At 35.0% G+C, this 27,026-nt stretch overlaps 1 protein-coding gene and 1 pseudogene across 1 annotated transcript; one reads left to right on the top strand and one right to left on the bottom strand.

Annotated features, from left to right (window-relative positions):
- The first annotated feature begins 19,883 nt into the window (after positions 1–19,883).
- LOC148574397 (protein FAR1-RELATED SEQUENCE 5-like) lies at positions 19,884–20,886 on the top strand (annotated as a pseudogene).
- An 894-nt stretch (positions 20,887–21,780) lies between these two features.
- Positions 21,781–23,728, bottom strand: LOC148574396 (uncharacterized). The gene is made up of 6 exons (XM_088505894.1): positions 23,675–23,728; positions 23,511–23,585; positions 23,282–23,314; positions 22,266–22,387; positions 22,051–22,120; positions 21,781–21,915 (listed from the first exon to the last, which is right to left on the bottom strand). The coding sequence occupies exons 1-6, from the start codon at positions 23,726–23,728 to the stop codon at positions 21,781–21,783; spliced, it is 489 nt and encodes a 162-aa protein (XP_088362020.1).
- Positions 23,729–27,026: the final 3,298 nt, after the last annotated feature.

Below are 27,026 nucleotides of genomic sequence, written 5' to 3'. Positions count from 1 at the left end.
TGGGCACCAATTCTCAAGAAGAAATGTGAACTAAAATGCCTGGAGTGGATATGTGTAGTGCACTGATAAGAAAAAGAAAATGCCAAAGGCTTGTGCAACACATGACACTAAGCAAACAAGGAGCAAAGGAGCTCTAAGAAAAAGAAAAGAAAAACAAAGAAGAGAAAAGTGCCAAGGACATAAGAATAACAAGAGGCCATAGCAGTGTTTGATGGATGCAATGAAAAAGTGATAATCTTACCTGATAAGAATGAAAAAGTGATGCTGCAACTTTCTGCATAAAACCCTTTTGATGAACTTCAAATGCTTGCTAATATAGCCAATGTAATTGCTTTCTGTTTCATACTTTCTTCTCAAATAACTCAGGACTTGCTTAGGGACAAGCAAGTATTAAGTTTGGTGTTGTGATGCCAAGGCATCTTAGGCTAGTTTCACTAGCATTTTTTTTGTTAGTTTTAGTTGTTTTATGCATTTTCTTGAGCTTAAAGTAACCAAGAATGGTTAAATGAATAACAAAGCAATGAACCATCCAAACAGTATGATTTTGATGCAAATTCCATGAGTTTTTAGTTATATTACTTGAATGCTATGAATGGAAGATTTCTCATGAAATTTTGCAACACTTTGATGCAATTGTTTGGATGATTTCAGGGAAGAAGAGGCTAGGCAAGGAAGCAACAAAATCAATAAAGGAAGCTTGAATATCACATGTGGAGTTTAAGTTCCAGTTTAAGCCTAAACTGGAGCTTAAACGCCAGAATCATGAAGGCTAAGAAATGCTGGAACTGGCGTTTAACCTCCAGTTTAACCTTAAACTGGAAGTTAAACGCCAGAATGAGAATTTCACCAAGGGAGCATTTCCACGTTTAAGCTCCAGTTTAACCTTAAACTGGAGCTTAAACGTGTTCGACACAATTTCTCACCAGGAAGCATTTCCACGTTTAACCTCCAGTTTAACCTTAAACTGGAGGTTAAACGCCAGAAGTAAGAAAGGCACCAGGAGCATTTCCACGTTTAAGCTCCAGTTTAAGGTTAAACTGGAGCTTAAACGTGTTCGACTATTTCTCTCCTCCAGGGTTGCTTTCTCATTTCCACGTTTAAGCTTCAGTTTAACCTTAAACTGAAGCTTAAACGTGTTCGACCCAATTGCTCCTCCAGGGTTGCTTTCTTCATTTCCACGTTTAAGCTTCAGTTTAACCTTAAACTGAAGCTTAAACGTGTTCGACATTTCACACTCCTGGGTTGCTTTCTTCCATTTCCACGTTTAAGTTTCAGTTTAACCTTAAACTAAAACTTCAACTTCAACTTAAATGCCACTTTTTGAAAGGATTTCTGGGCCAAATATATTGAAGTTTAAGTTAGCATTTGAGCACAAACATTAACTTAAACGTATTATGGTATGAAACCCAATTGAATATCATGGTTTATGGGATTGGGCCTGAAGAATTGATGAGTCTGGAGCTTCAATTTGTTGAGTCTTGTGTCATTACTTGTTTATCACTAAGTTTGCTCAATGAATGTTACAGAATTGGATCACTGCCTCATCAGGATTATGGACCATAAACCCAAAGCAAAAGGAAATCAGGGAAAGGCCTCAAAGCCCAAGAAACACAACAGAAGCTCAATTTAGAAAGTGTATAAATAGGATAGAATTTAAGTTAGTTGGAACTTAACTTTACACACAGAGAACTTTGGATCATTTTCCTTTAGTTTTGTAATTGAATTCAGAGCTATGACTCACTAAACCCCTTTCATTGGGTTAGGGAGCTCTATTGTAATTCAATGAATCAATAATAGTTTTATCTTCTTCTTCAATCTTTTCTCTTGAATTTTGTTAGAAAGCTTCTCGATCTAATTCCATTGGGTAGTTGTCTTGGGAAAGAAACTGCCCATAATTGGAATCCTTCGAAACCTTGGGAAAGGAATGGAGGATTCATGCTAGAGAAGCTTTCTCACAGTGAATTGGATTGGGGTTTGGATGGATATTGTGACATGTAATCCTACCAAATTGTGGTTCATGAAACTGTGTGATATAATCAGTGATCGAGCATCATCTCTTCTTATGAACATTTAAACCAAGGGATTGGGAATTTGTTTGTTTTTAGAGAGAATTGGTGAGCCAAGGGATTGGGATCCAATCATATAAGATTGCCAAGCAAAATTCAATGAATGCATTGGTTGAGGAAGGGATAAAAGTTGTTTTGATTCGGAGATCTCAATATCTCCTAACACCCAATGAACTCCCCATTTCTGATTTACCACTTTCTCTTTACATTCTGCAATTAAATTCATGCAATCACCCCCATCCCTTTTAATTTTAGCAATTTAGCTTCTCGCTCTTTAATTCATGCAATTTTACATTCCGCAATTCTCATCTAAATCTTGATTCCGCTCAACTAGAACATACTTCTAATCCGAATTGCTCACTCAACCAATCCTTGTGGGATTCGACCTCACTCTATTGTGAGTTTTTACTTGACGATAACCGGTGCACTTGCCGGAAGGAATTTTGCCGATCGTGCAATTTCCTAAATCGTAGCATAACAAGTTTATGCGCATCAAATACATCATAGAACTAGAAATTGCAGAGAAAGTAAAATACAGAGAGTAATTCTCTTTTTCCAACTTCCAGAACTCTTTTATCAATTCAAAGCTACTCCTATATATACTACTCTTCTCAGCTTCTAGTTTGCTCTTCAAGTCTTGGGCCTTTGGATCTTGAGTTTGAAGCAGTTCTTTTCTTCATTTGGGCTTGGCTTTACTTGCAGAGAGAAAGTGCTAAGTGGGAAGAGACTTTAGCTCAGGGCGTTAGGGGTGTTAACATTTAGTGAAAGTATAAGTTCGAGAACGTTAGTGACACTTAACATTTTCACTAACGTTCCAATGTACCCCTTTGCCTCACGTTAGAGCCCACGTTAACTAAGTTAACGTGGCTTCTAACGTAGCCTTGCCAAACTTCGAGAACGTTAGTGACACTCAACATTGTCACTAACGTTCCAGTGTGCCCCTTTTTGCTTCACGTTAAAGCCCACGTTAACTAGGTTAACGTGGCTTCTAACGTGGCCTTGCCAAACTTCGAGAACGTTAGTGACACTCAACATTGTCACTAACATTCCAATGTGCCCCTAGATCTCACGTTAGAGTCCACGTTAACTAGGTTAACGTGGCTTCTAACGTGGCCATTCTTAGCCATCCCAACGTTAGTGACAATGTTGGGTGTCACTAACATTGGCTCATCATTCATTCCTCATCGTTAGCTTCCACGTTAACTAAGTTAACGTGGCTCCTTGGGGGGTTGTGTGGTTGCTTCCAACGTTAGTGACGATGTTGAGTGTCACTAACGTTGTCGACAACTCTCACTTCTTACGTTAGCTCCCACGTTAACCAAGTTAACGTGGGAGTTAACGTGGTGTGTTGCATCCTTAGGCCAACGTTAGTGACAATGTTGAATGTCACTAACGTTGGCTTCTCTTCCCCCTTTAACGTTAGAGGCCACGTTAACTAGGTTAACGTGGGCTCTAACGTGGCCACTCATGAGTGTTTGCCAACGTTAGTGACAATATTAAGTGTCACTAACGTTGGCTCAACTTCCCTTCTCCACGTTAGAGTGCACGTTAACTTAGTTAACGTGACTCTTAACGTTGGCAATGATGGCTTTGAGAGTGTTATTGGCAATCACTTTTCTCATTAACCTTGCAAGTTACCTCCCTTTCCTTGCTTCCTTTGGTCCTGAAATCAAGCAACAGAGTGCATCAAAGTTCTAGTCGAAGTCATGGGTAATGCAGCATACAATTTGTCGCTAAATTCATGTAAAATCCTCATGAAATAATGTAAAATGCACAATGTATGCTTGAATCAAGGTGTAGGTGAATATCTACCCAAAACTAGCTTATTTCCTAAAGAAATGCATGAAACTACCCTAAAAACAGTAAAGAAAAGGTCAGTGAAACTGGCCAAGATGCCCTGGCATCAATTACAGGGCAGGAATGGCTGAGAGGATGGAAAGGAAGCATGCAAAAGTGGAAGGAATACAAGAAGTTGAAGAAATTGTTAAGCTGTCCAACCTGACCTCTTTGCACTCAAATGGTCATAACTTGAGCTACAGAGGTTCAAATGATGCGGTTTCAGTTGCGCTGGAAAGCTAACGTCCGGGGCTTCAAAAGATATATAATTTGCTATAGTTTCTTTGAGGATAAGTAATGCGAACGCGTGCATCACGCGGACGCATCACATCTGCAAAAATCAGCGTGTTTGAATTCGCAACCAGCGAATTCTGGGCCGTTTCTGACCCAGTTTTCGGCCCAGAAAACACAGATTAGAGGCTATAAAGTGGATGAATCCATTCATTCATCAATCAAGCTTTGATATACACAATTTTAGGATTAGATGTAGTTTTTAGAGAGAGAGGTTCTCTCCTCTCTCTTAGGATTAGGATTTAGGATTTCTATTATGTTTAGGCTACTTCTTTTCAATCACAGGTTCAATGTTTCTTTAATTTATTTCTACTTTTATTTATTCTATTACTGTAATTGTTATTTATCTTTTCAATTTGGCTTATGAACTTCATGTTAGATTTTAATTTCTATTTAATGCAATTTGAGGAATTTCATATTTAAGATTTCTTTCTTTTATTTATGTTACTGCTGCTTCCCATCTGAAAGCATTTTTATTCAAGTAGATTTTCTCCCTTTTGGCTTTGGTTAAGTAATTGGTAACACTTGAGTTATCAAACTCAGCTGTTGATTAAAATTGGAATTCTTTGCTGATTAATTTGTACTCCAATAACTCTAGTCTTTCCATAGGAGTTGACTAGGACCTGAGGATCAAATCAATTTGTCCACTTGACTTTCCTTTGTTTAGCAAGGGTTAATTAAAGTGGAAGCAGAATCCAATTCTCATTAGACCTGATAAGGATAACTAGGATAGGACCTCAATTTCTTATATCTTGCTAAGAGATTTTATTATTATTAATTTATTTTTCTCGTCATTTAAATTACTTGTTCCCTATATTTCAAAAAACCCAAAAATACACTTTTACTCATAACCAATAATAAATCATACCTCCCTACAATTCCTTGAGAAGACGACCCGAGGTTTAAATACTTCAGTTATTTATTTTTATTGGGTTTGCTTAAGTGACAACAAAACTTTTGTACGAAAGGAATTCTTGTCGGTCTAGAAGCTATACTTGCAACGCGATTATATTTTTGTGAAAATTCTAGATCGCGCGAGAATTTCATTCGTCATGCACGCACATGATATTGTGTGCACGCACACATGACTGTGTGGTTCTTGTGCGTACGCACAGCGGGTTGTGCGCACGCACACTCCAATGTGTGCTTCTCTTTTATTTTCTTCATGTTTTCTCCCTCTTGCATGCTCTTCTTCCACTCTTACCAAGCCATTCCATCCTATTACTCCTGAAATCACTCATCAAAACCATCAAGGTATTGAATGGGATAAAAGTGGAATAAAAGTGATTAAAATAAGCACAAACTAGCATGTTTTCACAATTAGGCTCAATTAAGGGAGAGAACACAAAAGTATGCTATTTGGATGAATAAATGTGGGTTTATATGATGAAATCCACTCAAATCAAACCAAAATATATTGTCAAATATGGGTTCATCAATTCTTCCATACTTAAACAATAGCATGTCCTCATGCTAATCACAATCAAAGGAGAAGAATAAAGAGGGCAAGCAATTTATTAAATGCATCTAACTACATGTATGTAACTATACTAAATACTATCTATCTATATCTACACTATGGTTCCTATTGAGTTTGGCAAAAACAAACAAAAGAATTCCAATCAATCCAAAGTAGAAACTTAGGGCCAAAACAAGGAAATCAATGCAATATGCTCATAGTCCAAAGATTTGATTTGAAATTTTCAAAAACTACTCTCAACAACTTGCAAGAAGACACAAAATAAGGGATGGGAACATAGAATTGAGCGATTGAACCCCTCACTGGATGTGTTTACACTCTAATCGCTCAGTGTGTAGGGCTTAATCACTCAATTCTCCTTTAATCATGTTTTTCAAAGATTTGCAAGTCATCTAATAATCAACTAACATTTGATGTATGAATGCACATATCATGAGGTCTTTGGAGGGTTGTAATGGGGCTACGGGTAAGGGTAGAATTAATATGGTTAAGTAGGCTAATAGATTGGATCTTTGATTAGCTCAAGTATCCCACCTAATCCTATATTAACCTATGTACACAAAACAACCTAACTACCCATTTATCCTCTTTCTTACATTCACTCATGCATCTTCTTTCTAATTCACACACACATGTATCTTTTAATTACATTCTTATTTTCTTTTTTTTTTCAAGAGGTATATACACCAAAATTTTTCTTTTATCAAGAAAAAGAGATGCATATATCTCAAGTATAGAATGCATGAGTGTTTACCCATTTTTTCATATTTCACAATAAGAACCCAAAATACTTTCTACTAATGTTTCCCACAAATTCCCCCCCACACATGAATAACACACACACACACACACTCAAATCCAAGCTAATCAAAGATACAATTCAAGGACATTAATGGTTCTTCACTTAGGGCAAAAGATGTGCTTAATATTAGAACAAAGGAGAATTAAAAGGCTCAAAAGTGGTTACAAAGGTAGATGTAAGGGTTGGCCATATGGATTAGTGAGTTTAATTCAAAAAATGGCCTCAATCATACTAAATGCATACAAAACACCAAATATAGGACATAAAGACTTCAAGCAAATCAAATATTACAATCATAAAAGGAGTTTATCACACAAGAACAAAAATTGTGGTTGAAAATGTGCAACCACACAATTAAAGCTCAAACCTTACTAGGTAATTTGTTCAAGCTCTTTTCTATGTTCCATAAAAAAGAATACTTCAAGCAAGTTCAAAAACAAATTTTCAAATCTAATCAATGGAACACCCTAAAAGGGATTTCTTGAAAATTCTTTGTTGTTTTACCAAACTTATTTCCTATACGAAGCAACATGCAAATATTTACTAATATAAAACTATAAGCAAGCTAAGATATATACAAGCAAACTAAGCAAAGTATAATGTAATAAAATACTAACAAATATTTACAAGAAAGCATAACTACTAAAAACTAAAGAAAAATAGTGCAAAGTGTTGAGAAAGAGAAATGTACGCCCCAAATTTGTGGATTCTCCCCCACATTTAAACGTTGCACGGTCCTCCATGCATGCACTCAATCCGGGGGATGAAGAACTGACAGGTTCCACCTTCAGCTGGTGGGTACTGGGGCTCGGGCTACTGTAGAAAGCAGATAAATAAGAATTGAGGAAAAGTAAGATGTGTGTGGTATAAGAAAGGGAAATGTGCGTATTCTAAATGCGTATGGTTTAGAACACAACACATTGGTCAGTTAAGCACAACAAACACATAATCAAAAGAAATAGCATGTTCCTCAATTAAGTGGCCTAGGTTACAAGTAAAGAATAGGCAAAACTTAAGGCACAAGCAACCCTAGGTAACCACAACTAAAGTGAATTGAGTATTTGATATTGGATATTGAAGTTGTGCAAGTAAAAGTGCAAAATTGAATGTAAAATGGCAGAATCAACAATAACCAATTCCATGATGAAAAGAGAACTACTTATTCAACATGACACATAATGCAATAGTCACATGGTAAGGTACTTGTTGCAAAAAGTGACAAACTAGATAAGAATCAAGTTAAGTCACTCAAACAAATGCAAAGCATTAAGAACAAACAAGTATTTTGTTATGTGATTATATTGACATGAAAATCATGATGATCAAGTAATTTCAACTCAATTCACTTAAGTAAAAGTGCACAATTCAAGATGCCAAACAAGGATAAAGTTTAACACATATGGTCGTGACAACATATGAGTCAAACTCACAATTCATCTAGGCAATTAAACAAAGACTTAATGCTCAGTGCACATATTCATAAAAAATTAAACCAAAATTTAAGCAAGAAGTAACCCGATCAATATCAATCAAACACTTGCAATTTATTTAATTAACAAGTAACTAAACCAAAACTAACAAAATTTACGAAAATGAAAAAGATATGCAATGGAAACTAAGTAAAACAAGTAGAAAAGCAAGGGCAAAGCAAGAGAAGATAAGGGTGGAAGAGAAAAGAAGAGAAGAAGTAGAGAGAAGAGAAGAAGAGAAGTATAGTGGTAAGAAAACAGGGGCGTGCGTACGCATAGATACGTGTGCATACGCACACAAGGTGGAAAAAGGGAAGGTGTGCGAGTGCACACTTCATGCGAGCGCTCCGGGAAGAAGAGGGATTAAGGAGTGTGCGTGCGCACAAGGGTGTATGCACGCACCGAAGAATTTTTATTTAGGTTGAGGATCATGTGTGCGTGCGCACACAGGTCCGTGCGCACGCACAGGAGCAAAAAGGGGCAGGGGTTCATGCGCACATGCTGTGCCAGCGCTCCCAACAGAGCGGGTGAAAGGAGGTGTGCGTACGCACAAGTGGGCGTGCACACGCACAAGGCGCTAGAAATAGGGGAATGCGTGCGCACAAGTCGTGCGAGTGCTCCCAGCAGAGGGCATAAAGGCTGGTGTGCGTACGCACAAAGGTGTGTGCACGCACAAGCCCTGTTTTTTCCAAAAATATTTTCTTCAAAATCTAAGGTACCAAGCCTTAGCTCAATCAAAATTCAACATCAAAACATGCAAGAACCCATAAATTCATGATCCAAACCAAAATTAACCTACCTAAACTCAAAATTAAATTAATCCTAAGTCAACCAAGACAAGCAACCATGCAATTAAGCCAAAATATATACAAAAGGAGAAGAGTTAGAACAATGTTACCATGGTGGGGTGTCTCTCACCTATCACTTTGGTTTAATGTCCTTAAGTTGGACTTATGGAGAGCTTTTATTAAGTTTGAAATCCCACCCAAGCTTGTATCCTCCAAGGCAATTGAGATTCCCAAGCTTGTGCACCCAATTCTTGTTGTGAGTTCCCTTCATTCCATCTAGGTAACAAGCAATTGAAATTCCCAATTCTTATACACAATAGCAACAAAACTCACAATACAATGGGTGAGAATTCATAGGATAAAAAGAAAATAAAAACCAAAGGTAATAAGAACAACTAAAATGGACTCCTAAAACTATCAAAAAACAAGCAATCCATCAAAAACAAACTATTAACATATTCACATTAACCAAAAGCAAGCAACATATGTACAATCAACGAAAAATAAGCTATTCACACTATTCACATATGCACAATAGCCAAAAATACAACACCATTGCAACTCCCCGGCAACGGCGCCAATTTGACGATGGCCAAATTGCATAGGTTAGGAATTTTCCATCAAAATAGAATTGGCGTTGTAAGTATAGTCCTAACTCGACAACTGACCATCCATCAAAAGAATAGTCACAATCAACACAATAATATAAACCGAGAGTATTTAACTCCCGGGTCGTTCTCCCTAGGAGTTACAATTAAAATGTCATATCATTGGCTATGAGGTATTTTTGGGGTTTTGATTATAAGAGGCAAGAAATTAAAATGTCAAGAAATTAAATGAACATGCAAGAAGACTCTTGGTGAGAATTGGGGAATTAAGGATTCCTATCCTAGTTGTGGACCACAAACATGGTAATTGTGTGTGAACTAATCCCAATTAGTCTAACCTAACATCGAGGATAAGTCAAAAGGGCATAATTGATTCTAATCCCTAAGTCCTAGTCAACACTAGTGGGTCACTTAGAGTCAAGGGAAACCAAACCAATTAAAAATCCTCACACAATGCGGAATGGACATCCACAACTCAATTTTACCCAAACACCCAATTTCTCAACTAAGAGTGTGAAAACTAAACATGCAAGAAATTAAATATCAAAGCAATAAAATGATCATGCAAGGAATTAAAAGTCAAAGCAATTAAATGCAAGGAAAGGAAACTTCAAATGCAAGAAACCTCTTGGCATAGATTGGGAGCTAAGGTTACCTATCCTAATCATTGACCACAAACACATGATGATTATGAAGAGTTAATCCTACTTAGTCAACCCTACATCGAGTATAAGTTAAATAGGCATAGTTGATTCCAATCTCTAAGTCTTAAGTCAACAATATTGGGTCACATAGAGTCAAGGGAGACTAAATCAACTAACTACTCTAATGTATCAAACAAGAATGGACATCAATGACTCAAGGGTCACCAAAGTCATCAATTTCAAGCCAAGAGTGAAGAAAAACGAAGTAAAAACCAACCAGGTATTTTGTCAAACACTTGGTGTGCATGAAAATAAAGCATGATAAAATAATAAGAAATAATAAATACTACAACTACCAAGTAAGAAAAGTAAAGGTAGCAACTCAATAAAGCAATAAATGACATGAAAACATAAATTGCATTAAATGTAAATAAAATTAACAAAGAGTGTTCATAACATAAAAATGACAAAATAAAGGAAATAAAAAAGGAAATGAAGAAGAATAAAGATTCAATAACAATAAATGACAAGAAAAAGTAAATGAAAACAAGAATTAAAAGTTGAAATTACAAGAAATTAAACTAAGAAACCCTAGTTCTAGAGAGAATGGGGAGCTTCTCTCTCTAGAAAATAACCTACATAATGCTAAACTAACCCTAATTTCTCCCCCCTTCACATGGAGTAAGGCCTTCTTTGATATAAGCAAAACCAGCTTCAGAAAGTCCAAAAACTGGGCTCTGGAGGCCCAAAAATTGCCCCCCAACGATTTCTATTAAGTGAGTCACGTGTTGGGACGTGTGCGTACGCACACATGTTGATTTTCTTCTTGTGCGCATGCACAGGATGTTGTGCTCGTGCACACATGGCTGTGTGGTTCTTGTGCGTACGCACAAGGGTTGTGCGCACGCACACTCCAATGTGTACTTCTCCTTTGTTTTCTTCATGTTTTCTCCTTTTTGCATGCTCTTCTTCCACTCTTACCAAGCCATTCCAACCTATTACTCCTAAAATCACTTGTAAACCCTGTGAAATTAACAAATAATTAGTCAATAAGTCAAATTTTAATTAGGAAAATTAAAAATACAAAACTAATATCAAAATAGGATAGAGTTCTTCAAAACGAGAATTTTGACACCAATTTCAAAGAATTTGGCCCAAGATTGGGCCGGACGGGCTGGACCGGTTAAACCGGGCCCAACTGAACCCAACCCGTTATAGAGGCACAGCTTCTTATTTCTCTTCTTCTTCATTATTCACCCTGGGAAACATTTAATGGAGGAAGAAGAACATAAGCAAAAACCTAACCCTCACTTTAATTTCAAATCCATGTAACTTTTGATCTGGAGCTCCGATTGACGAACCGTTTGCAACCACGCATTCACCACGACGAGCTCTACGAAACTCGTGGAACAAATTGGTAGGTAAATCACTATTTCCTTCTCAGCCAGCTTCCCTTAATTTCGAAAATCCATGAACAATTGTGTTGAAAATTGTTCAATTTTGGTGTTCTAGGTTCTATTTAGCTTGTGGAGCTTATTGGGTTCGAGTTGCTACGCGTATGGGTGTAGTAAGGATCACCTAAACCTTAATTTAATTTTGATTTCATTAGGTAAAATCTGAAATTGGAATATCCATGTGAATTAGGTATGAATTAAGTTTATATATAAGCATTGGAAGTGAAAAGTAAGCATTTGGAGGCTTGGTGGTGATTGGAGCTGAGACTTTGGGTGGTTTCTCAAGCTTGTAAGGGGCTGTGGTTGTGATTTGTGTGGAGGCCTTGGTCAAAACGCGGTGGTCGGCCAAGGTTTGGTTTAGGTTTCACGCGTTTAACATTTAAGGTGTTGTGAAAACTTAGGCTAGAAGAACCATAGGTTAAGTTAAAATGAGTAATTGTGTTAAATGATTAGTCTTTATGGTATTGATGGTTGAGTTGATGTGGGCATGTGTTGAGTACTTGATAGTGTAGGTTGAATGTAAATATGTATATGTATGTTAGTATAATGATGATGGATGAAGGATTGATGATTATGGCTATTTAATGATATGGTTGAGTTGGAGTGGTGTTTATGTGAAATTGTTGGTATGATTATATTGATTAATGTTGTGGTGATGGTTGAAGTATTTTATGATGATGACAATATGTGGATATGAAATAATATGTTAGTTTGTGAGTTATGAGTAAAATTTGTAAAGTTGGGTGGAAATGGGGTGTTGTTGAGTTATGGAAATGCAAGGGTGCAAGAATTATTGTGTTATGGTGAAGAACATGTTGTATTGATGGTTATGGTATGATTGAGTTGAATGAGATTGAGTTTTAAAAAGGAAATGTGGTTTTTGGGTAAAAACGGGGTTTGGCATGTTTTGGTAAACTATGATTTTTGATGAACTTTGGTAGTCCATAACTTACTCCTCAAATTTTGAATGGAATTGCAATTTCTTTCAAATGAAAGATGGTTTTGCAAGCTTTTAAACGATATCAAATTTGTGAAAAACGGAATTTTGTAAAGGAAGTAATGGACGACGAAAATTTGGTATATAAAACTGTGATGCAGGTGTTGAAAACTGGTTTATAGCAGCTTTCTGGGCATTCTGGCCATTTTGGAAAAATGTCCATCCACGCGTATGCGTGGCCCACGTGTACGCGTGACATGGCACTTTGATGACGCATGCGCGAGTAGCCATGCGTGCACGTGAAAAGCTAATGCGCATGATCACGCGCACGCATGACTCACGCGTACGCATGACTTGGTGTTCGTTCCACGCGTGTGCGTGGCCCCGATTTGCTGCAAAACTGGATTTTGACTATTTTAAACCAAATTTTTACTTCTAAACCTCCATTTTCTTTCCTTTTAGACTTAGAGTATAGTACTAAGTCCACTAGCTAGTTGGAGCTAGGAAAATAAAATAACTTGGGGATGAAGTAAGAGATAAAATGATGAGTTATATGAAGGAGATGAGAAAATTAAATAAGGATTAATGCCATGGCTTGATATATGATTATAAGTTGTTATGAAAATGAAATGGCTTATGAATAATGATATCTGAGATACGAGTTTCCCTGGGTAAAAATCATGGCTCGCCATCGCATGTTCCAAGTTGAATCTCGATACTTTGTTGACCCTACGTCGTAAGGGTGACCGGACACGTATAAATCCCTGGGTATGGATAACCCCATTGAGTGATTATATGATGAATGAATGTGAACTCTATGCATAGACTCTTGGGGATGCGCGACAGTGGACAGTCTAATGTTTTCGGACTTGTCGGGTTGGCTGGATAACCGACAGATGGGCCCCATCAGCCATAGGACAGGCATGCATCATGTGTATTTATTTGTTTTGATTACTATGCAATTCCTGAGTTTGCCTAACTGTATGTATACATCCTGCTACCTGCTATACTTGCTACTTGCACTATCTGCCTATTACTTGTGCGTGATTTTGTCTGGTTGCTTGTCTTTGCCAAATTATGGATGACAGAGGAACGGAGGATGGGTGAAATGGTTTGATGTTAGGTTAGGTTTAAGATTGAGTGAGTTTAGGCAGGTTTAGTATACCTACCCCTATTTATGGCTTCTGTTTAGAAATTAAGTTTTATAATTGTATGACAGAGTTCTAGGATTGCCTCTAGCATTTCCAGGACCTTATTTATTATACGTGTGGTACCTTTACCCTGCTGAGAACCTCCGGTTCTCATCCCACACTGTGTTGTTGTTTTCAGATGCAGGTTGAGAGGCTCCTCGTTAGGTGTTTGGATTTCCTGAAGCGGAGTAGTCTGGGACGTTTTGGGCTTTCTGTTTACTTATATATGTATATATATGTACTTAGCTTGCTCTCCAAGAGACTTGACTATGTTGTTCCTCATAGAGGATTACAGGAGAGTTAGGAAACTTATTTCTGTATTTTTGGTTTTTGGGATACTTATGTATATATGTAAATATTCTCCGGCCAGCCTTGGCTTCGCAGGCTGAGTCAGGAGCTAGTTGTGCTGTTTCCTTTGCTTTCCTTTACTTTCTTACTTATCTTTGTCATTTCCTATTAAGGTTTCTTAGCACGCAAGTATTCCTATTCCTTGAGCGTTGCATTTTTTAATTTTGCGATTTTGTTTTACCTATTTTTCAAGGCTCCTAGTATATATTATCCTTTGTTATGTATTATATATATTTTATTTTAGAGGTCGTAATACCACACCACCTCTGTTTTACATCCTAGGTGTAAAACTCTGTGTGTTAGGGTGTTACATCACTCATCAAAACCATCAAGGTATCGAATGGGATAAAAGTGGGATAAAAGTGATTAAAATAAGAAGAAAATAGCATGTTTTCACAATTAGGCTCAATTAAGGGAGAGAACACAAAAGTATGCTATTTGGATGAATAAATGTGGGTTTATATGATGAAATCCACTCAAATCAAACCAAAATATATCGTCAAATATGGGTTCATCAACCATTTTTTGACAACAATCTCATTAAGATTTTCTTATTAGATGTAAATTATTGTTACATATTTTTTTATCTGGATATATTTTTAAAGAATAAAAGTAAAATAGTTTAATAGGGTCAATATTTTTAAAAATAAATTTACCCAAAATAATTTTTCTCTTCAAATTGTTATCATACCCTTTTAATATACTTTAGGTACCTGCATAATATATAATGTCAATTGGAGTCTAAATTTAAGCTGCAATATTACTTTTAATGAGAGAAGTTTATTATTAAAAGAAAAATTTCTGTCCCTCAATTACGTTGATTAAAAAACTTTCACATATTTTTCACAGCAATTTTATTATGAGTTTTCTATTGAATGTAAATTATTCATGCGATTTTTTTTATATTTTGGATATGCTTTTAAAAGAATAAAAGTAAAATAGTTTAATAGGACAATATTTTTTTTTAAAAAATTAAGCAGAATGATTTTTGTACCAACATATCAGGATTCATTTTACATATAATATTTATTCTTCTAAGTTTACTCATGGAGTAACTTATAAAAATTATATTTAAGTATTTTTTTAGTCTTATAACTATTTTATATTTTGGGATTCAAAATTTTTTATATTTATTTTTATTCAATATTTATTTTTATGTTTTATTTTAGTTTTGTTAAAAAAAAATATTATCATTAGTTTTAATTTTTAACTTTTATAGGATAAATAAAAGGATGAGATTTTTTTATAAATTAGATAATTGAAAAACTGTTAATTATAGAAAAAGTTTAGTCTATCTTTTACTATAAAAATACATATAATTCACTTTTAAATATAATTCAAATAAATAAATATTTATTTAATTTTTTAAATTTTACATTAATTATTAAAATCATGATATAATGAATGTACTCATAAAAAATGAAAATGACTTCATAACTATTTTTTTCTTAGAAGGAAACATGATTCAATAACTATAAAGTCTAATTTAAACAACTGTAGATAAGTAAAATAAGTAATAAAAAACGGACATAAAATTAAACTTTTTTGTTAAATTTAACATTATCCTTTTCTAGAGCCATCTATTTTTTTAGTTTTTATCCTTATTTTTATGCTTTATTTTAATTTTATTAAACCAAAAAATATTAATGTCATTTAATTTTAATTTTCAACTTTTATCATAAATGACAATATGTGACTTTGTATGCATTAGATAATAAAAATACCCATAATAGAAAAAGTTAAAACTTTATTTTTAAAGTAGTATTCACTTCTGAGTGTAATAATTATGAACTAATATACGGTGGTAACTAATTGCGATTGAAGAGAAGATAAAAAGAGAAAAAAAATCGAGGAAGAAAGAGAGAACAAGCCAACATAAGAGTGGTGGTAAGACATATGTAGATAAATAATGATAAAAAAAATAATGATATGAAAAAGAATAATGAAAATAAAAATTAAAAATTCTAAAAGAATAATAAAACTAAAGATAATTTAAAATGTTAAATATAAAATTATAAGAAATAAATTTTTTTTGCTATTAAACTCATGCGAAAGAGTGATTTAAATATAAATTTTTATATTTGTTTTAAATTAAATATAATTGAGAAATAAATAAATTAACAAATATTTATAGATTTTTATATTCATTGTTACACATAGTAACAATGTAATGATTTAGTATTATACTTAAATTAATTTAAATTTGATTATTCTATATATTAAAAAATTAAATAACTTATAATTTTTTTATTTTTATTTAATTATTCTATACAAAATTTTTGAATGCTTGATATCTTAAATTTTTTCTTAAAATGATAAAATATAACTTAACAAGCAAGTGAGAAAAATAAGTATTAATATAATAGTTATACATTTAGATATCTAAATCAAATAAGAAAATAATTCTTTTAACAAATTTTTAACAACTCAAAAGTTAATACAATGGATATGTATGGATCAAATTGATAAACAAAAATGAGAGCTGCGATAATGGTACGGTGGTAATTGATTGCCGTTGGGGTTAATAGAAGAAGAAAACAAAGAAGAAGAATAAAATAAGACAACATAATTATAAGAGAAAATGATAAGATGTACAATAAAATTAATATGATGGGATGATATAATCAAAATAAAAATTAATAATTTTAAAATAATAATAAAATTTTAAAGATAATTAAAGATGTTCAATATAAGATTAAAGAAATAAATTTTTATCTATTAGAATTATGTATAAAGAAAAAAGCGTTTTGAATATAAATTTTTAAATTTATTTCAAATTAAATAGAAGTGATAAAATAAATAAATTTAATATATAAATAACTAATTTGTAAATAATGTTAGTAAATCTTTATCTTAATTTTGTTATACATTATAACAATATATTTTTTATTTTTAATTTAAATTTATTTATTTTATATTTTCTACATATATTAAATAACTTAAAATATTTTATTTTTTTATAATTAATTTTTTTAATTATTAATATTAAATTTATAATTTTAAAAATAAAAATATATAAATATTTTTTTAACTCAATAGAAAAGCGGCTGAACAGGCACGGCAGTGCCTGTTGAGCCGCTAGTAGTGATAATGTTGATATTTATGAGTTGATTGATGAATATTGGGTCAGAGGCCATGAATTTTAGGTTGGAGGCCGTGAAAAGTAAGCCAGTAAGTTGATGGAATGCATGAGATTGAGATGGTGATTATGTAATTGAGCATATGAAAATTTGGTAATGAATAGTTAGATTAGAGGAATTGATGAATTGAAGTGTGAAAATGATGATTTAGAATATTAATGTGTAAATTAAGTTGGCTTGAACTTGGTTGATAGTAAAGGAGTGAATTGGGATAGTTGGGAGGTATTATATTGATGTAGAAAATTGATGTGGCTTGTAAACCTCTTGGAAATTGGTAAATTCTGCTTTTGGATAAAAACTTGATTTTTGGGTAACTTCGGCGGGACGTAACTTAGTCTTTGGGGTTGGAAATTCAACGAAATTAGATTTTTATGAAAATTTAGTCAATGATCTTTCCAATGGTTTAAGAATAGTTGAAAAATGAGTTTTTTTTTTTATAAAAAGTTATGAAAGTTCAAAATTTGGGTTGAAAAACTGAATTCCTACAACATATTAGCTTTTTTGAAAATCTGGCAGCTATGCGTACGCTGTAGTGTCACGCGACACAGGCAAGTTTTTTTACCCAGTATTCTCGTGTACGTGGAAAATGCATGCGCACGCGACACTGTCAAATTTTGAACTCATGCGTATGCGGAAGGTGCATGCGTACGCGACTTTCCCAAAATCTTGAAAACATGCGTACGGGGTAGGCATGCGTACACATGACCACCCTGTTTTGCTGAAAATGAATTTTTAAGTTCTCAACCATTCTTCTAGCCATCTAAACCTCTGTAATTCCTGTTATGAGTCTAGAGCCGGAGTAATAGAGGGTAGAGAAGTTAGAAATAAGATCTAATCAGGCGAGACAATGAATTGGAAAAAGATAGATCAAATGTAATAAGAGATATGATGAGGATGATTATGGTAAGGCAAAATGATGATGATTGATTTTGATTGAGGATGATGATTATGATTAAGATAATGAGAGACAACGATGATTGAGTTTGAGTATGATTTTGAATGAAGTGAAATGAGATTGAGGGTGAATTTAATAAAGAAATTAACTATGATTGAGATACACCTGCCTGGTAGATGCAGTGGCATTGTTCCACTTGCTCCGAGTTACGATTTGACACATGGAATGAATGTGAGTAACTCCCATATGAGTTTGACTATGGAAATAGTTAGTTTGGTTAATGAGCCACGGTAAAAGTGAGTAAACACGGGTAAGTAGGAAATGTAATGGATTAGCAAATGTAGTTTGTGAGGGTCATTTTTTTAAATTTCAAACATTCTCATACTTGAAACAAGAGGGAACTAAAACAGAAATCAAAAGGAAAAAATAAAAAATCTCCCAAATTTTAGAATTGAATGAGCAGACCTTCAAGCCAGTTAGAGAAGTTAGGGTTCATCTTGAAGTTGTGCACACTATTGCAGGAGGTGGGCGCATGCCATCCCCAAAGAGGCGAATCGGAATCTTTGTCGGTGATTCGGTGAGAAAGAGCAGAAAATAGCAGAACGGTAGGGTTAGCACCATCATTGCCTCTCCTCTGTCTCCTTTGAAGTGCCCCTTTTATCTCTCTCAAGGGTGGAAACCCTGAACTCTGGATGCTGGTTCTGGATCTCTAACTAGCCTGGTGTCCCGCGTCTCTCGTAGGTTGCGTCATTGGTCTTTGAAAACAGTGGAATTTGGCTACTGTTCTGTGCTCTAACATTGGTGAGTTTTTTTTATCTTTGTTCTATTTCGGAGAAATATGCAGTTGTGCTGAATTTGCTAAGATGGTTGTTAATTTGCTGTGTTAGGCATATGATATACAGGTTTTGTTCCCAAAAAATTGCACTGACTTGCTTAAATTGAATTTCTGAAAGTAAATAAATACCACTATTATGATGCTCAGGATCAAGATGAACCCTGTAATCGACCATCGAAAAAATTGTTTATTAGGGGCTCTTTGTGATTGGAACAAAAGTAGATCCTTATGACTTTACTAAAAACAGTAAACTTAATAGAAAATTTAACCATTGTCATAGTCTTGAGGTCTCCATGTTGAAAAATAAAATGACCAAACCTATGCTTTTGAAAACAAAAACTATGTGCGTTTAGTATAAATGATTTTGGTTAAACTGAATTTGATATATTCTTTTAGCAATTCTCCTCTGGTCAACCTTTACCCAAAAATAAAAAATTTGTCTTTGTAATGTTAGAAACTAACGAGTCAACCAATTTATATAGACCAAAAATGTTGATAGACTATTGACTCATGACTATGGACTTTGCTTAATGCTAAATTGTATAGCAATTGTCTCCATTTAAGTTAATTTTGTAAGCGACAATGTGTATGACGTGCTTTGTTCTTTAATGGGTTATTTTTTTTTATCCAGGGATGTCTGATAGTGAGTCGGATTTGGATGATGGTAGCACGTCAGAGTTATCAGGCCACTGGACTGATGGTTGGAGCACCGATTCGGGGGATGGGGATGATTCGAACGGGTTGGAGGAACCGCTGACTGAGGAAGGGAATAGTGGTCATGTAGATAGTGAATACGAAGGCAGGGATGGTGGTGGAAGCGATATGCATGCTTTCGCAGAGGATCATGCAAACTCCGAGAATGTCATGGGTAAACAATTCAGCTGTCCAGACCCTGTGATTGCTTCTGTGTGGTTATCTGTAGAATTTAATGGGATTGGAGATGCATATGCAAGCTACGTCACGTATGCAAAGGGTATTGGTTTTACGGTGCAAAAGGGAGATTCTATTAAAGACGAGGAAGGGAATATTGTTAGGAAATTTTCTACTAAAATCGGCAAGGGCTACGTGAAAAGACACATTACGAGAGAGTTGACAGAAAAATGACTCATAAACCGGAGACGAGAACAAATTGCAATGCCAAGCTTGTGGTGTTTCTGGACAAAAGTTGTGGGAAATGGCAGATGAAAACATTGGTCGAGGATCATAATCACGAGTTGGCGCCCTATGAGTTCACTAATGTCATGGCTCCACATAGGAAGATCCTAAAAGGGCACAAAGCACATATACATAGCATGCATGAAGCTGGGTTCCAAACAACTCAAATAATGGGCTTCTTTGCCCACATGTGTGGTGGATATCGGAATATTAACTTTGAAAGTAAGGACTTGTATAATTATATGGATGGAGTTAGGCAATCCAGAATCATCGAGGGAGATGCAGCCGTAGCAATAAGCTACTTGAAGGGCAAGGCTGAGTTGGATCCGATGGCAGTTATGCAGTACTCTTATTGCGCTGAGAAACACCTTGGGCAACTATTTTGGTCAGATGGTAACATGCATCATGACTATGAAAGCTTTGGTGATGTGTTAGCCTTTGACTCGACGTACAGAAAAAACTTATATAACAGACCTTTTGTGATATTTTCGGGCACTAACCATCACAGACAGATAATTATTTTTGGGTTTGGTTTGCTAGAGGACGAGAAGATTCCGTCCTACAAATGGTTGCTAAGTAGCTTCTTGGAGGCAATGAGGCACAAGGAGCCGAAAGTTGTTGTCACAGATAGTGATGAATCCATGTGAGAGGCCATTAGATGTGAATTCCCTAATGCGACACATAGATTACGCACTTGGCATCTTGCTCGAAATGCAGTTGTTAATATCAAGGACAAAGATTTTTGTGCTGCATTTTAAGACTGTTGTGTATGGTCACTTTGATGTGGAAAAGTTTGACAGTTATTGGGTGGACATGGTCACGTCATTTGGTTTAGAGGACAATGATTGGGTCGCAAAGACATACGAAAAGAGAGAGATGTGGGCAAACTATTTATGTGGTGTTTGTCCCATGAATGAGACTTTTTTGAACCAATACTTTTGGTGTTGACTGCAAGTAGTTTGTTCTATTCTTGTTATGACTCCTTCATTTTGATGTTAGGCATTATTAAGGCAGGTTATTTTTTCCTTATCTTTTGTTACTGTGAAGAATTTTTGAGTTATGCAGTTACTTATGTCATTCAGTTACTTATGTAGTATCAATATTTGAAATTATTATCTTGATAATGTCTAAATTAGCGACCATTAAAATACCTTTGTAGGACCCATCCAATAGAGGAAGCTAAAGAAGTAATTGACAAAGAATGTTCTTTCACCCTTTAAAGGCTAGAATTGTAACTAAACAAAATCATTAGTTAACATAAGGCATTTGTGCAATATAATTTTTCATCACTAGTTCTCACCAATAAAACATAATGCATCAAGTCACGCTAGAAAAAATAGATTCTATTAAATGCAACATTGTTGGTGACATGACCTGTATTATTAACAACTTACGATTCATAAATGCTTTGTGATGACAGTTCAAAGGGTCGAATATGTGGACATAAAAGATGATGCCGATGACAGCAAGAAACTTTATCTAAAAGTCATAATGTATATAGGTATACACTAAAGCTTTCGGGCAACATTTTCTGAAGGCACACCAATGAAAATATTCCATTCATCCATATTCGCTAACCATAACTAAAGGCTATGCCAACAGTCTTGTAAATTAAAGCTTACAAGCCATTCAAAATAACCATGTCCAGTAGCATGAAATCCACATTACATCTTAAGCATCATATATGCTGCAACACAAACATAACAGTGTTCACTACCATGGTGGTTACACTAATGACCTTACAAAATAGAACAACTAAAAAAGTCATTGCACGAAACAAAAGTTTATTTCCTGAAACCAAAGAAACGGTTTCAGCGACTAAGTACGCCTTCCGGATTGCTATCATGGAGCAGTTGTGAAGCTCCTCCAGTATTTTAGAATTGCTTCAACGGTTTCCATTCTGTTATCATTGTGATACTTTAAGACCATGTCGTTTGCGAGGCGCATCCTGCTGTAATCAGTTACAAACTGAAATGCCTATAATATTCAAAAGCACGCTTGTAGGTTAGGATAACCAGTGGTACAGCTTTACATTTGACGATAATTCATACAAGATCATTGGGAAGTGAGCTAATTCGTTATAGTTGCATGTAAGGTAAGTCTAGATTATACCTCAACATCATAGTCATAGAACAAGTGGTACATGATCATCCACTGTGCAACAAATATGCCACAATTATTGCTATTCGGGTTATTAGCCCCGTGTTTGAAAAGAAGACATATCAAGTACCCAATCAGATTTCAATTTTTCTTAAACAATTGAAGTATCGTAATAGTTGTAGCCACCGAATATAAATTTTAATATGTCATAGGTATAAATAATTCACCTTTCAGGAAGTTGTTGGACAACCTCAGGCTCTTTTATGTCAAACTCACTGCATTCCATTTTGTTGGTGTCCGCATTAGCATACCAAGCACGGTTATCCAAAAGGTCATCCATAAAGATTGCCTGTGTAACAATAATAGTTCATTAGTGTTAATCATGTCTTCTATAACACAAGAATTTTTTTGGGAATTAAAAAAAATAACTATAATCGAATGGTCCCGAATTAAACTATCGAAACAAACACTTATCGCAAACACAGCAACCTTAATTTTAAATTTCAACCTGTTAATTGTTTCTGCATATGATTTTATTGTAAGACAGTGGAAAAGTAAAAATGGGAGAAATGTAGATGAAGATGTTGAATTCGAAAAACAAATAACGTTTTGTCAAAATCCAATATTAATAAAAACAAGATTGAGTTGCATCAACAAAAGGTCAAAATCAATAATTGAAAACTCAAAAACCAGCATCAGAATAAAGATGTAAACCTCTCTCAAATTTTTTATATTACACTACAAAGTTGTTTTAATCATGACATTTGGTTTTTTTTATCCAGTCTTTTCTATTCATGGCAGTAGATTTGATGGGGATATTAAAGGAGGACACCAGCATTCAAAAGGTGCAGGCCTTTAAGTCAACACCCCATGGCTAGTAGTTATGTCGACACTAACAGAACTTGATCTACAATTAAATAATAAGGTCATGCAGGTAGCAATGGGGAGATATGCTTTTACAAGAAAACCGTTCATTGTGATTACTATGCAGTTAAACTATTTAGACCTTACAGAATAACAACATTACGAATTTCCTAATCTGTCGCTTTGACTTGGTTGTTGGGGACCACAGTGAGTCAAGATACACCAGTTGCTTTCGTGAGAGGTCAACGACAATGAGAAACCAATGGTTATCGCACCACATGGGCAGTAAATCTGCCTCAACTCAGAAAACAAACTGTGCATTCAGTCATCAACGATGGTCATGTAGGCAGCATGCAAAAATTTAATCATGTTTAAGTACTTTCAGCACTTCGTCAGTGTAACCCACGAAGTCCTTTCGTATAGCAGAAATGGTTGCTTTAGATATAAGTCCTCACCCAGTCGCTATTTGCTACAAATTGAAAATGTTACATGGTCAGTCAGAGTTTTCGTTAGTTAGAAACCTCATGTATGACAAGCATTCGACACTTTTCGGTTTATCTCCATCGAAGTGACCAATGAAAACCAAATTATAGGGTTAGATAAGTAACCACAAATGTCGTTGGAAGATACCACTGCAGCCTTGTCGAGTCAAATACAAGCATCCTTGCCAGCAGAATCAATACCTGCGTAAAAAAAGACATCAAGAAGAGAGCGTGCTACCACAAGAAGATAATAGGCACAAACTTTAGACAGTTACGGATATGTGACATACGTCATCCACTAATTGCTTTCCCGGCTCTAAAGTCCTCAGTGCCTTCCGTGTCATGGCACAGTGCAGATTCAGAACAAGCATCTCCCCGATTCGTTAATCATAGCAAAGTTAACGAGTTATCTACTTAATAAACGTTTCATACTCCAAAATGAACCACTTTTGATGGGAAAATATTTGGAAGGGGGGTTAAATTGGATATATCCACTTTTTAAAAATACTTGACAGATTTAATTTTATCTTCGGTAGCCAAGTCCATTCAATAGTTCCCACGATGATTGAACCTATTTATATAATTGCAGTGACTAGTGCCATCATGTATACAAGTGTAGATACAGTAAACTCACTCTTGATCTAGTTTTGTGTTAAAGATGTAGGCTGCGGTAGCCAGGTGTAACCCTTCTATCTCCATGTCAAGTGTAGGTTGAAACGAGACTGGCATACCCTGAAAAATGATAGCAGGATTTAAATTCATTCAGAAATAGATATACTTGACATCAAATAGAACGAATTCCACTACAACATCCATGTTAAAGGAACAAACCTTGGGTATTATTTTACCAATGTCTGGTGCCATGAAACTGCTATCCAGGTTCTGGTGCAGCATGAAATTCTGTTGAAGGTTCCTTGCTCGAGCAATATTTACGGTCGTGTTCGTGACATATGAGCTGTTGGGTCCATGACATCCAGGTGAAATAATCAAAACCGGAAATAGATTACGCCTCACCCTATGACCAGACTTTGGGGTAGCAGTCTTGAATGACGAAATTTTTTTGCCCTTGCTGCGGCTGAACTTGAACGATTCGTCGTCTGAGTTGGTGATATGATTCAGCTTTGGATCAAAATCAGGGTCATCTTTTGTGTTGCTCTTGGTCCTGGTCTTACGTTGTTTGTAGGTTCTTAGCCATGGCTTGTCCTTCCTGTTCGGGGGTTCGGTTGTACTCTGAACGAATAGATTTTCTGATAGTAAAGAATTTCACAATTAAATTCTCGTTGTAAGTATAGTTTCTAAACTAACAAAGAATCCTTTCGTACAAAAATTTGGTTGTCACAAGTAACAAACCCCTAATAAAATTGATAACCGAAGTATTTAAACCTCGGGTCGTCTCTCAAGGAATTGCAGAGAAGCATGATTTATTATTTGTTATGAAATTGTATCTTTTTGGGGTTTTTGAAATAGGGAACAAGGAAATAAATTGGCAAGGAAGTAAATTAACAACTAGAAAAACTCTTGGCAAGGTATGAGAACTGAAAATTCTATCCTAGTTATCCTCATCAGGTGTGATGAAAATCGCTATTGCTCCCACTTAGTTAACCCTTACTAAATAAAGGAAAGTCAAATGGACTAATCAATTTAATTCCTCAAGTCCTAGTTAACTCCTATGGAAAGACTAGCTTTAGAGGGATCCAAATCAATCAGTAATTTCCAATTTTTAATCAACAGCTGAGTTTGACAACTCAAGTGTCACCAATTACTCAACCAAAGCAAAGGGAGAAAAATCTAAATTAATTTAAAAGCATCAATAACATAAATAGAAGAAACAATCATAAATATGAAATACCTCAAAGTGTATTAAATGGAAAATCAAATTAAACATAGGAATCCAAAAACCAAATTGGGAAAAGAATCAAACTAAAGTAATAGAGTAATTGAAAGTAGAAGAGAACATAAATTAAAGGAACATTGAACCTGGAATGAAGAAATTGAAAGAAGAAATCCTAAATTCTAAAACCTAGATCTCTAGAAACAACATCTAAAACCTAAAATTGTGAATTATGAAAGTTGTATTTATGAATGAATGGATTTTCCCACTTTATAGCCTCTAATCTGTGTTTTCTAGGCCAAAAACTGGGTCAGAAATAGCCCGAAAATCACTCCCAGCGATTTCTGATACGTCCAGCACGCGGTAAAGTTACGTGTACGCGTCGTCCACGCGTACGCGTGGATTGAATTTTCTCCAGGTCACGCGTGCGCGTTGCCTATCTTCGAAGAAGATATGGCAAATTATATATCGTTGCGAAGCCCCGGATGTTAGCTTTCCAACGCAACTGGAACCGCCTCATTTGGACCTCTGTAGCTCAAGTTATGATCAATTGAATACGAAGAGGTCAAGCTGGATAGCTTTGCAATTCCTTTAGTTTTTTGTATTTCTTCCACTTTTACATGCTTCCTTTCCATCCTCCAAGACATTCCTGCCCTGTAATCCCTGAAATTACTTAACGCACATATCACAGCATCGAATGGTAATAAGAGAGGATTAATATTAGCAAATATAAGGCCAAAGAAGCATGTTTTCAATCATAGCACATAATTTTAGGAAGGAAAATATAAAACCATGCAATTAGTATGAATAAGTATGCAAAGACTTGATAGAAACCACTCAATTGAGCACAAGATAAACCATAAAATAGTGGTTTATCAATCTCCCCACACTTAAACATTAGCATGTCCTCATGCTAAGCTCAAGAGAAGCTATAAAGGAGTGAAGAGGAATGGTAAAACTTATGAAATGCAACCTATCTATATGAATGCAACAAAATGCAAAAATACTTCTACTAACTTGGTCAAAGTAAATAAATCTTCCAAGAACAGACATGAATTGGATTTCACTAATTCAAATCATAAAATAAAGTACAAGTAAACTTGCAGAAGAAAATAGCTTATGAAAGCCGGGAACAAAGAATCGAGCATCGAACCCTTACCGGAAATGTATACACTCTATAATCACTCAAGTGTTTAAGGTTCGTTCTCTCAATTCTCTACTAATCTTGCTTTCTAAGGCTTGCTCTACATCTAACAATCAACAAAAATTTAATGCACAAAATACACATATCAAGAGGTCTTTTAAGAGTTGTAATGGGGTTAAGGTCAAGGTAGGATTGTATTTGGCCAAGTGGACTAAAATCTGAATCCTTAATTAACTTAAACTTTTCCCACCGAACTTAAGATAATCCATGTAATCACAATATAAAATCTAACTACCTATTTACTATGTTTATCACATATTCATGCATCCGATTTCGAGTACAACTCATATGCATTGCTATCATTTACTTTGGGGCATTTTGTCCCCTTTTATTATTTGCTCTTTTTCTTTTCTTTTTCTCTCTTTTTTTTCTTGTTTTTTTTATTTTTTTTTTCTAATTTTTTTAATGCATATGATTAAATTATTGAATGCATGAACATGTCCTAAACATTTCTTTCACATTTTCATAAAGATATACAACACCCAATTCTTAAACCAAACGTTTTCAAACCCACTTTTTCCCACACTTAATTCATGAGTACTCTCACTAGTCTAAGCTAACGAAGGATTCAAATTAAGGACATTATTGTTTTCCGCTTAGAGTTAGT

The sequence above is a fragment of the Arachis ipaensis genome, chromosome B2, assembly GCF_059453495.1.
Source record: "Arachis ipaensis isolate K30076 ecotype BB chromosome B2, ASM5945349v1, whole genome shotgun sequence".
Classification (NCBI taxonomy): domain Eukaryota; kingdom Viridiplantae; phylum Streptophyta; class Magnoliopsida; order Fabales; family Fabaceae; genus Arachis; species Arachis ipaensis.
The sequence above is the reverse complement of the archived record's forward strand: the minus strand, read 5'-3'. Positions and strand labels throughout refer to the sequence as shown.

Bases quoted from the DNA above. Each gene is read 5' to 3' on its own strand.
- LOC148574396 (XM_088505894.1), bottom strand. From the start codon at position 23,728: ATGACACGGAAGGCACTGAGGACTTTAGAGCCGGGAAAGCAATTAGTG. The intron at 23,586-23,674 runs GTATGTCACATA...TTTTTTACGCAG, and splicing joins GAAAGCAATTAGTGGATGAC to GTATTGATTCTGCTGGCAAG. The intron at 23,315-23,510 runs GTTACTTATCTA...GCTATACGAAAG, and splicing joins ATCTTCCAACGACATTTGTG to GACTTCGTGGGTTACACTGA.